This window comes from Poromitra crassiceps (assembly GCF_964638095.1).
Source record: "Poromitra crassiceps genome assembly, chromosome: 15".
In the NCBI taxonomy this organism is placed as follows: Eukaryota; Metazoa; Chordata; class Actinopteri; order Beryciformes; family Melamphaidae; genus Poromitra; species Poromitra crassiceps.
Window position 1 is genome coordinate 39,720,532 of NC_139634.1, and position 12,885 is coordinate 39,733,416.

The 12,885-nt window shown below is 44.7% G+C and overlaps 1 protein-coding gene across 1 annotated transcript in view; it reads left to right on the plus strand.

Moving 5' to 3' along the window:
• The window catches only part of stard15 (StAR-related lipid transfer (START) domain containing 15), a 36,536-nt gene extending 27,324 nt beyond the window's left edge, over positions 1–9,212 (plus strand). Inside the window, exons 4-6 of the mRNA XM_083652308.1 lie at positions 1,548–1,665; positions 4,421–4,473; positions 7,661–9,212. Coding sequence (XP_083508434.1) covers positions 1,548–1,665; positions 4,421–4,473; positions 7,661–7,879 — 390 coding nt within the window. The 3' untranslated portion in view covers positions 7,880–9,212. The remainder of the gene's footprint in view (positions 1–1,547; positions 1,666–4,420; positions 4,474–7,660) is intronic.
• The last annotated feature ends 3,673 nt before the right edge of the window (positions 9,213–12,885 follow it).

The window sequence follows — 12,885 nt, forward strand, 5'->3', positions numbered from 1 at the left end:
CGTTTTGGGTGAACAGATTGCAATCCGATTGCTCTCCAGCTCGAACGTCATCACGCGCGCGCCCCCTGAACGTGTGCATGCATGTTTCAGGGAAATAGAGGTTATTGTTAAGCTCAAATGCACAGTGAACGTCCCCTTCACCTGGACAAAACGATGGCCGATCACGCAGCACTGCGTCTATCTATTTCTTTATCTGTTTATTGACAATGACACTGGGTCCGAGACACACACACGCATACGTTTTCCGTGCATGTCATTGGCTGTAACCACCTGTGTTGCGTTCAGGTAACATCCTAAATTACCCTGTTATACAATTGAGAGCATAATTTCTCTTTTATATGAAAGGAAAATGAGGGGGAAAGGGTTCGAACCCTTTCTCCCTCATTTTCCGCTCCTTTTCCAAAGGAGAAGTGTTGATATAAAAGAGAAATTATGCTCTCAATTGTATAACAGTGTAATTTAGAATGTTACCTGAACGCAACACAGGTGGTTACAGCCGTGTCAAAACCTCCACAGCAAAACTTTGAAGCAACGCTACGATTGTTGTGCAAAAGCGGAGCGGGGGGGAGATAAAGATTTTTTAGCCGGTCCATTGTGACAGGCTGCCTGTGTGTGTGCGCATTTGGCACAGCGGCGAGATGAGGGCACACACCGGTGCGGTGCTGCCGTGGAATTGCGTGTGTGCGCGCCGTATGGTAGTTGCTGAATGCGTTTTGAGAGGACGCATTGCATTTACACTTGTGTTAAATGTTGTCATAATGCGTCCCTGACCACCTCCGGAGGTGGTTTGGCCGATCAGATTGCAATCCTTCTTCAATGCGTTTTGGGGGTGTTTACACCTGTACTTTCAAGTGATAAAATACAATCGGATTGCAATCTGATGGCAGAAAACGCATGTTAATGCCAGGTGTAAATGGCCTCATACATACAAGCCCATCGCTCCGACAATACACACTCTCCCTGCAGTTATGAAGACTCATGGGCGGCTGTAGCTCAGGAGGTAGAGCGGCTCGTGCGCTAATCTCTTTGGATAAAAGAGGTCGGTGGTTCGATCCCCGCCTCCTCCAGTCTGCATGTCAAAGTGTCCTTGGGCAAGATACTGAATCCTGATGGCTGTGCCAGCACCCTGCGTGGTAGCTTGCCACCATCAGTGTATGAATGGGTGAATGTACCTACTGATTGTAAAGCGCTTTGGATAAAAGCGCTATATACTGTAAATGCAGGCATTACCATTTACCAGTCATGGCTCGCAATCAGTCGGCCCTGCCTCCTAATGTCTTCTCCCATTTGATTGGCAGCATCTGCATATGCTGATTGGTCGTTCTGCATAATAATTAGCCATGTGCTACTGTTTGTTTGGAAAATGATGGAAGAGTGTGTATTTTCGGAGCAATGGGTCTTCGGCCCAATGGGCCCAATCGGACATTTTTGAGACTATTGGGGTGTAGGAACAATGGCAATGCACCCTGATGCCTGGTTGTTTACACCTGGTTGTTTGTTTGTTTGTTGTCTTCTTCTCCTCTGTCTGATTCCGTCCTCTCCTGCAGAACTACCCTCCTAAGAAGGATTATGTGCGAGCGGTGTCTCTGCAGACCGGATACCTGATCCAGTCCAACGGGACCAACTGCTGCACCCTGTACTACCTGACCCAGGTCGACCCCAAGGGTGAGCACCCACGGGTGACGCCTATACACCCAGTTATTTACAAAGCACTTTGAACAGATTAACAAAGGCTCATGACAAAACACTTCATATACAACAAAACACTCAAATCCTGATAGAAGAGGAGATCAAGAGATTGAAGTAAGAAACTCACACTGCAGGATATGAGGTGTGTGTGTGTGTGTGTGTGTGTGTGTGTGTGTGTGTGTGTGTGTGTGTGTGTGTGTGTGTGTGTGTGTGTGTTTCACACCTCAAAATAAGTGTCAAAAGGTGTCTGTGAGTGCGAGTCTAATGAGTGTGACATCACCCATATGTTTCTGAAGGGTCGTTTAGAAGTCCAAAAATTGGGTTTACGATGGCCAGGGGTTCGTCCACAGAGCAGCAGCTCCACCTGTCAATCACTGGACAGACGACCCGTCAATAGCCACTTACCACCACATGTTACCGGCTCAACTCGACTCGACTCGCCTTTTTTGGTTTTCCATTGGGCAAGTACCAGGTACCATATTACCTGCTACCTGGTACCTTTTTTGGTAGCACTTCCGTCAAGGTTCCAAGCGAGCTGAGGTAGCAAAAGGTCATGTGAAAACACTGCATACTGCTGATTGGTCAGAGAGAGTCGCCATCATAGAGACAGTCAGCATGTGTGGGAACGCCCACAAAATGTTAAACGGCTGGCGCGCGAGTGGGGTAAAATACATCTCAATGGGCTGACTCACCAAAAGACGGTGCTGCGGCTCTAAACTACAGGTTTGGGGGTTCTAGAGCAGAACACAAGACGTCTGTTCAGATGTGTGTTTACTGCGGTGGTTAAATCCCCGATCGTGTCTGCCTGGGCTGGGCTATCAGCTAAATTCTAACTTTGCTGAATGGATAGAACGGGGGATTTACCCCACCCTGACCACGCCCCCAGCCAGCTAACCCAGCGTCTATGACGAGACATCGCCTCGGCCCTCAACCAATTGCACGACACGGAGCATCCTGCACAAACCTGACACATTTCAATAATGAGAGACTAGTAGGAAGGTTTAATAAGCTTTAATGATACAACAAACACATTAATTTTGGCGTATGACTCAGTGATATAATGACACTCATGACACTCATGTTTATCCTCGATGTTGATTGGTCGACTCAGCTGTGGATGACGCACACACTCCTCATTCTTCATCGTTCCTTTACACTTCCACATTGGTTATCAAGGAATAGAAACAGATTCTACTGTAGCCCTCTGGAGTCTCTCTGGATGAAGAGAGTCAGGTAAATTACTAGAAGATACATTTATTATTGGGTCTGCATTGAAGGATATTTCTCTCTGTGATGTCAGAGCGACTGCGCCGTGTGGTTGGAGGAGAACCAAGGAACGTATAAAAGAAGGAAGAGTCATCATACCAACATTTTGCTCTGCTAGGGGCCAGACCAGACTATTGGAGCCTATGAGAGATGCATAGAGAAGCACCCAACATACTCTATCTAGATCATATGACCTTTGATGAATAAGTAATTATTATTATTATTAATAACAAATAACAGGTTGCATTTATATAGCACCTTTCTAGAGACTCAAAGCGCTTCACATATCATGGGGGAAGAAATGCCTCTACCACAATGGTTCACAAACTTCTTCACGTCAAGGACCCCTAAACTGACACAAATTAGACCACGGACCCCCATTTGATACGATTTTGTCGCAGGGTCCCCCCATCTACAATACGACACAATTTTTTGCTTTTAGATGTTTTATTACAGAAAGTGTATGAAACCCATGACCAAAATAGTCATACTTCTGTCATTGTGTTACTTATGGATGGAATTATAGTGAAAATAAACTATTCCCCTTTTTTCTGGGGACCCCCTGGAACCCCTCAGGGACCACTGGGGGTCCCCGGACCCCACTTTGAGAACCACTGCTCTACCAGATGAAAGAACACACTTCAGAGAAGAGGCTGCTGACTGATTTTCCCTAATTTGTGCATTTGTTTATTTGCTGTTGGTCTCTTAATAGTTAATTTGTCTTATAAGCACCCGAACGACCAGCAGCAAATACACTAATGTGCACATAAGGATCAGTCAGTAGCCTATAGTGTGTTTGTTCATCTGGTGGAGGCACTTCTTCTACAAAGGTCATAGGACGTAGATGCATGCATGTTGGGTTTGAGTGTGCTTCTCCATGCTGCATCTCCCATATAGGCTTCAATACAACTGGCACCAAAGTCTGGCCCCAAGCAGAGCATTAGAACATCGCTATGATGTAATGACTCTCCCTTCTTTTACAGGTTCCTTGAGGAGAACCAGGAAGTGTGTGACGCCTCCAGCCGGTTAAGTGCTGTGAGGGGCAACTTTCATCAAACTGCTGTTGTCAGCAGCTATCTGGCCTCCATTATTTATGTCTTCCTCTGGTGGGTGGCGAACGGAAGGGGGGTGGGTTACATCCGTGTGTGCGTGTGTGTGTGTGTGTGTGTGTGTGTGTGTGTGTGTGTGTGTGCATGCTGCAGTCAGCCAGCTGTGTATTCGCTCAGTAAAGAAGGCCCTGGTACTCCGTCATCAGAGTTGTGTGAACTATACTGAACCCAAGGCTCAATGCTCACATTGTATGTATATACGTGCACATAGGAGCAAACGCGCGCACACACACACACACGCGCGCACACACACACACACACACACACACACACACACACATACGCGCACGCGTGCACACACACACACACACACACACACTGCAGTAATCTCCATCCCCCTCTCTTCTTGTCTGCAGGCTCTCTCCCCAAGTGGGTGGTGAACCGAGTCTCCCAGTTTGTAGCTCCAAAGGTAAAACAACAATCCATTTATATGAGGGGAGAGAGAGAGAGAGAGAGAGAGAGAGAGAGAGAGAGAGAGAGAGAGAGAGAGAGAGAGAGAGAGAGAGAGAGAGAGAGAGAGAGAGAGAGAGAGAGAGAGAGAGAGAGAGAGAGAGAGAGAGTGAGTTTGTGGATTTTTACTCCCCTCTATTGGTGTGAAGAAAGCAGTGTGGGGCACATGCATGCTGTTGGTATCCATGTTAAGAAGATGAATAAACCTTTATTGGTATAGCTGCTTTCATGCACACGCTCAGCTCAAAGACAGATGAAATAAAATGCAAAATGCATTGCATTAAAACAATCTAATCAAGTAAAATAGAAAGATAAAAGGATACAACAAATAGGTCTACTACCGCCGTGAAATTGGACATAAATATCAGATCAAGAGTAGAATCAGGAAGGACAGGGGGGAAAGAAAATGAAAGAGAAACATATGGGTTCACTCATTGTGTTCACTCATGCAAGTAAGCATTACCTGGACAAAAGTAAGCATTACTTGGACAAAAGTAAGCATTACCTGGACAAGAGCAGTGAAAATGGGTACCTGCCCGTGTCAGCTGTGTTAGGATCCTGAACAGAAACAGTTCAAATGAAGGTTATTTAAAAGCTACGCTGAAAAGATGTTTTTAGCAGTTGTCTGAAAATGCTTACAGAGCCCGCCCCTCTGCTTACAGAGCCCGTCCCTCTCTGCTTACAGAGCCCGCCCCTCTGCTTACAGAGCCCGCCCCTCTCTGCTTACAGAGCTCGCCCCTCTGCTTACAGAGCCCGCCCCTCTCTGCTTACAGAGCCCGCCCCTCTGCTTACAGAGCCGTGTATATAGAAGAGTCGCGACATCTCCATTCACTCCAATGGACCATTTTTTTTACTCTCAAGAGTTCCAGGAAGTAAGGTCTGGATTAATCAGCACTGTCGAGTTGCAGCAAAATGGACAGTTTGTGTTGTACTTTGAAAGTTTTTTTTTTTTTTAATCAAATTGTACATTATCAGCTTTATTTTAACTCATTGAGTGCCAGCCACTTTTGGAGAACGGACGCTCCCAGTGCCAGAGATTCAGAGCGTTTTCAGTGATTTCTCGAGGCCCACAGAATATTGTGTGATATTACTATGTAAACACCGAACACGCCCAAAGAACGAGGAGACTCTATTGTATCATCAGCAAAAAAAAGTTTATTGATACCATTTTCCGTTCTTTAGTTATCAGCCGGAGAAGATATGTTGTTTTCACCAAAAACAGACGTTTCAAATTAGAAGCTGAGATAATCAGCCTTTTGTGAAATGAAGCATTTCAAGCACATTCACTGACTCTGAAGCTAATATTTTCTGATGTAGTGACGTGGTGTAGTTGTGTGGTGCCCTGCGTGCCCCACCCCCCTCTCCCCCCCCTCAGCTGCAAACTCCTCCCCACACTAACACACAGCCTAACACGCACCCAGCGTCTATTTTCGGAGCGCCCCGTTTTTGTGCGCCGGCTCCCAGCGCGACACCGAAAAGCCAAACCGGACTGCTGAGAATGGTTTGGCCCTTCGGCGTCGGGTGCTGCTTTTCTGGCGGCTAATCGTGTGGAGAAACTATGCAGCAGAGACAGAGGGGCTGAGTTGTGGGAGCGGATTGACTGCTGTTCGCAGCTAACGTTAGCTCCAGCCAGAGCAATCTATACGGCTCTGGCTCCAGCATCGGTTTCCGTTTCATCACGGGGCTTCTTCTGCTGTTTTTCCTCACCTTTCTCTAATCTGGAGAGCACTGTCGCCACCTAATGGGTCCGTAAAATAGGTTATACACCTTCAATAGCTACAATATTTTTACAGGAGATGCATGAGGCTTTGATCCACGTCCCACTGTCAAAAAACGCATTTGACACCGATCGACATCATTGGCACTCAACGTTACTATTTGATTTGACGCCGATCGACGTCATTGGCACTCAATGAGTTAACATTCAAAAGTAGCGCGAGACCCCTTCTGGCTGTTCATTGGCTAATGAGTCACGCATTTTGGACCTCCGCTGACACCACTCTCTCTCTAAATTGCTCTGCGGAGCCCGCCCCTCTGCTTACAGAGCCCGCCCCTCTGCTTACAGAGCCCGCCCCTCTGCTTACAGAGCCCGCCCCTCTGCTTACAGAGCCCGCCCCTCTAATATTCTTTGGGAGGGTTATTTTCTCCTTCTAACAAACCAGCAGTTGAAGACCTGAGGGCTCCTGATGGAATGTAGAACAGCAGGGGGTCTGTAAAGTAGGCCGGTTGCCAGCTTTGTATACGTGTTATGTTCTCATCAGTGAACAGCTAAGTTAACCAGCAGGAAGGACATTCTACCCAAAAAGTCTACCTTATTACTTTAAAAAGAGAAAAACCAAGCCAGTCAGTCGACACTTTATTTTGAATGATAGAACTGAAAATATCTCAGGTTTCAAAAGGCTCCTCCATGACCCACTTTCTGTTTTTAATTTGATAAATCTTTCTTGCAAGAAACTAGTCTCATTGTATTTGCCTTCACTTGACAGCCATAAACATGTCTGCCTTCTCTCCAATACAATGGAACTGGATGGCACTCGGCTTGTGGTGCTCAAAGCGCCAAAGAAATACATTTGAAAAACTCAACAGCAATGTCTCTTTCCACAAATCATGCCCCGGGCCCACAGACCTTGTTGTGAGCAGACCTTGTTGTGAGCAGTTTCAGTAGGAACTATTTTCTTTCAACACCAACTAACACCCACTGGCTGCTAACTGGGTGTAGTTCGCAGCTGCTGCTACTAGCAGCTATCGGGTGTAGTTCGGTCAAAAGACAATTGTTCCTACTGTACACAAACACAAAACTACTCCACAACAAGGTCTGCTCACAACAAGGTCTGTGGATTGTCCGGGTCGTGATTTCTGGAAAGAGATGAGTGCCATGCAGATTGTATTCGAGAGAGGGCACACTTCTCTACGGCCGATAGCTCCAAAATTTGTCAACTCACACCAAAACGATCTAGATGGATAAATAGCAATACAGGTAAGAGGAAAAATACATATTTTTGATTTTGGGTGAACTTACCCTTTAAACCTCTAAATTATGCAGCCTCATCACTTTTTTTTACAGTTTAGAAATATTTCACATGACTAATAATAAACGTACTGCTCCATGGGACATCTCACCGTGTCTGTCTCCTCCTCTGTCCAAGGCCATGAAGAAGATCTACAAGGCGTCTCAGAAGTACCCGGAGTGGAAGAGGAAGCACAACCCCAGCCTGAAGCCCTGGATGTTCCCGGAGCAGAACACGCTGCCCTGCATGAGCGTGTCCGAGCTGACGGTACAGCGTGCGGACTCGCTCGAGAACATCGACGAGTCGGGCCTGAGCGAGGAGAAGAACCAGCACCACAGCGACGACGAGGAGACTTAACCACACAGAGGAACCTACCTCCACCGACCTGTGTGCGTGTGCGTGTGTGTGTGTGTGTGTGTGTCAGACCTGAGCCAAAGCACACCTGAAAATGATTTGAGAGTTTTCAGCTGCTTGATTTATTCTGAAAGCTTCATCCTTAACGCCTCGTTCACAGCTGGTTGTTCTGGAGACAATTTTGATTGATGGATATGTTGGAATAATCGACTTTGTTCAATTAAAAAGTAACTAAACTCCAAATCCCAAATCTGTGTAAAGCCTGACATCTAATGGTAGAAAGCATGTTACTGAAATTGCCATCTGTTTTTGGCTGATCTTTTGTGCCAGGCCAGGTGATGGTCATAGATGTCTATAGAAGGTGACATCACCTGACCAAAGATCAGCCAATAGCAGATAGCAATTTCAGTAACAGTAGTAGACTTACACAGATTCAGGGTTTAGTTACTCTTTAACTTGAAAGTCCTAGTCTTGACTGGATGGATATCTTGAAAATGTCACTCTAGATTGACCACTTCAATTATAATAAATACATAAATAAATAACGTAAATAAATAAACAAACAAATCAATAAATCAATAGCCTAACTCTGATGATTCTTTCACAGTGATAACATTACACAGGTGGTCACCTGTGTTGTGAAGAACAGGAGTCTCAGTGAAAGTGAGCAACTTTGTTTTCTTCAAGGTTCTCGTGATGTAAAGCCCAGTAAGGGCGTAATTCAACATTTTTGAATCCTGAACGGCTGGTAGGACAGGCAAAATCATTTCGACAAGCAAATTATGTGAAATAGCATTAAATATCACTTACAATAATCCTCCTCATAAATAAACTTGTCAAATATTTCACCCATTTCCAGCTTTGGTTTGGTCCGGGTCTGCAGACTGTACAGAACATATTGATGACTTCCTAACTGCTGTATGATTTTAGCTGCTAATTTTTAGACACTAACAGCTCTGTTTTGATGAATGCATAGCCTGCACCGACCCAAATGAATGGTACTTGCAAATAATTATTTGCGTTGGTTTTACCGAGCTGGGTGGAGTTTACCGCATCAGGACTGTTCAGATCGATTCAGGTGAACCACAGAATAGTATGGCAGTTGAGGCTGGGATAGGCTACTTTACTGTGATTGTATAAACTTTAACCCCACCCGTCTGGCTGCTCAGTGGAGTGAAACAAATCAAGAGAATTACAAAATATGATTTGGCCTTGGTCAGCACTGAACATCAAATTCAGATGGGTACTTGCATGTATGGTAACGAGGTACAGAATGTGAAATGGCATTAATCCTCCAGGCTTCAGGTCTAAGTTGTTATTAAAAAAAATGCATCGCTTCTGGTTCAACTGTCTACTGTATTAATGTTTTGCCTTTAGGTTTGTTTATGAATATATCATATGACTGTGTGACTTATGCAATATGAGAAAATCATGTCAGGTGTGAGGCTGCCTGTTTGTGAACCTGCAGCGCCCTCCAGTGGGGGAAACGGCTTCATTACTTCATGAACTTTGCAAGTAAACAAGAGCTTTAAAAAGTTTAAAGAGCTTCAGGGAACCTTTTGGGGGTCTTCAAGTGAGGGACACCCAGCAGGTTCCTTGAGGAACCCCGTCATAAAGTGTTCATGAGGCATGTTCTGCAAGCCTGTCACATATGGGGGTTCTTCCATGAACCTTTTATGGCAGTGGTTCTCAACCTTCTTTATAATGTATCAATGATCCTATTTAGTCCACATTAGAGCCAGCATTTGTTGAGATTGTGTCTCTCCGATGAGTTTTTTTTTAATGAAATATGATTTTGTCCAGAATTCACGTTCTCAAATTGTGTTAACTTCTTACAAATTAAATAATGGTGAAGTTTCATAAATTCATCCGTTTTCTGGAGACCCCCTGGATGTCCCTCAAGGACCCCCGTGGTGGTCCCTGGACCCCACATTGAGAACCACTGGCTTAAGGGATGTTTTTTTTTCTTCTTCTTCTAGTGACCTAAGGTGCTAATGTGGATCTTAGAAGAACCTGTTTGGTTTTTAGAGTGCATGCTGCAGGAGAACAATGGGTGTGGTGGCATTTTGTTGGGAGATCATTCACCACGAGCACACAGACGCCGGCAGGAGAAGAGCCGGACACCAGCACAGACTCTGCAGGACTGAAGCAACGCCACCCTCAGGGCAAAGGAGGCGGTGTGCATCTCATCCTCGCAGTCACTCTTTGTTCCTGTAAAGAGATTCTCCTCTATAATAAAGTCATTATTTTTCTGTCACAAAACCAGTGGTCGAAAGTAACTAAGTACATTTACTCAAATACTGTACTTAAGTATAAATTTGAGGTGCTTGTAGGCTACTTTACTTGAGTATCTCTTTCTTTTGCTACTTTATATTTCTACTCCACTACATTTATCTGACAGCTTTAGTTTAGCTACTTTGTTTCAGATTAACAATATCATCAATAAATAAATTATATTGTTATAATATAGCTATATTATTGGTCCCCAGCGGGAAATTCACAAGCTACCCAGCAGATATATAAATTTACATAAATTAAAATTAGCTCCACATTTGGCTGCAACATTAAAGTGAATAATCAAGAATTACATAATAAATAAATGATAATTACAATCCAATAATATATATTATTCTTAAATAATTCTGCATGAGTATAATGCTCCATCCAATCACCAACCAATGTTGTGATTGTCTTTTAGATATTTGTCCTATTTTCTTTATCTCTGAATATTGATATGACCGCGACGCTGCATACTGACACTAAAACAAATTCCTCGTATGTAATCTTGCATATTGTGGCAATAAAGTGATTCTGATTCTGATAGCTTTTTGAAAAGTGCCTGCCCCTTTCAAACGTTTGCCGAGCGCATTCAGAGATGTTTATATGAAAACAAAACCACTGTGTGTGTTGTTTGGGTGGGGGCCCATCATGCACTGTCCACAGCAAAAGTTGCAGTGAAGGGGGTTGGGAGGGGGGGTGGTTGGTGACAAAAACCTGAACTATTACATCAGCCCGAACTAATGATCAGCCAATAGCAGCGTTCAATTACAATCACCGGGTTTCAATCAATGAAAAACACTCATTATGCATAATAACAAAATAGAATTCGAATACGTTGCACGAAATTGTCAGGATTTGGACCTGAAACAATCAACTACACTACTAAATTCCTACCTGCCTACATTGGTTTTCAGCTGAAAAAAGTGGGTTTGGTGTTCAGTTAAGATCTAAGTAGGCCTACTTCTTCCACCAGTGCACAAATCTCTGTCATCTCTCACTGTGTGTCTCACTCGATCTTGGCGTCTTTAAGTACCAATTCCCCTTTGCTGTAGGTAGGCCGCTGAGGTTGTTTTTCCTGCAGCGATAAGGAAAAGTTTATGGGCGACCGCATCCTTCTTTCGTGCATGAAAAATGCAGCTGGGCTCCAAATCCTCTCCAGTGTGTATTGTCTCAGGCACTTCCTGCTTCCTGTCTGCACCACTCAGATTGTTGTTTTTCAGCAGCGGAGAGGAAACCCCACCGCTGTCCCACTTCTCACAGGAGAGCCTCATCCAGAACACCGCGTACACCGCCGCTTCCTAGCTGCTGGATGCTTTTATTAATAGAGGCCCTCTATAGGCTGTTGGAGCGGGGGTTACGAGCGGTTATGCGGACGCGCCGCCATGTTGGATGAGTAACAACAAAACCAGGGATGGCTATTGTTTTGGTCGCTTCCTCCCTGCAGAGGAAAGAAAATGCCTGCTTTCTGTGTGGCAGGGTGTGCACATTTACTCCAGCAACATGTGGGGGAAAATCAGGGAGAAGAGGTTGCAGTCTCTCCTGTTGTTGTTGTTGTTGTTGTTGTTGTTGAAGTCACTATTCCAACATGGCGGTGTGTCCCTCGTAACCATTGCCACCAGTGATGTCAGAGTAAATAAAGATGGGCAAACTTCAACATCCAGTCAGTGATCATCCAAAGACCAACAACTAATCTAAACAAAAATCAACTAAAGCCATCAATTTAGGCTCCCCGCCTTTAAAGTCTGAATCATTACCAGTCACACTGGCAGGTATGAGATGTTCCTGTTGTGTTTGGTTGCTTCCCCATCAGGAATTTGGAAAACTCTATTTTTTTCTCTCCTCTGTTTAGTGTCTCTGAAGTTAAGGAATAGTCTGATAGCTGATTGAGAGCAGTGATGAAGTGCCAATTGCATAGTGTCACATCACTGCTCTGATCACCTCTCACCCTACGCACCTCCAGTGTAAGCCTATCACGTTGCTCCACAACCCAGTCGTAAGCCTATTGCTTGGAGGCGGGTTCCTTAAATATGCTTGTTTCTGTCTCATTCAGCCTCTCAATCATCGCTGCTGTCAGGCTCGCACCCTCCTCCTCCCCTTCTCCTCCCGGTCATCGCAGTCCTATCCCATTCTTCAGTCGGAAGAGTCATCATGAGTCTCAGGAGATCACCAGCACCACCAGTATCTAGACACTGCAGGGGGATATATCTGGATGCTGATCTGGGCTGGTGCAGCTCTCTCAACATCTCCCTGCGGTGTCTAACCGCCAAAGACTAATAACAATACTTTATTCTCAACATTCTTTCTGTAGTAAATTATTCACTTTATTGTAATAAATATCACTTTATTCATCCTTTGGTCTCTAGTCTCTCCTGATTGAAATGCAGTTGGTGACCATCATGAAGCAAATGACCAATATGGACAAAAATAAAGTATTTTGAGAAAAGTCTTGATTTATGCTCCCCGAATAGTTGCACTGGGAACTAGGAATCTCCCAGTTCAAAGGTCAGGAATGCCTGTGTGACATCACCTGAACTGGGATTTCCTATATTGAAACTCGGGGGAACCTCAGCAACCTCCACCTCAAGATCCAAGTTGGCAGGTCCTGCAGCAACAATAGTGAAAGCTGTAGTAACACTGTTGATGACAACTTCTGTCTAAGTTGTGTCTCAGTTGTACACACAGTACTGTACTGTCTAACTTCTATCTGTGGACATGTTGCTACAGCGTTT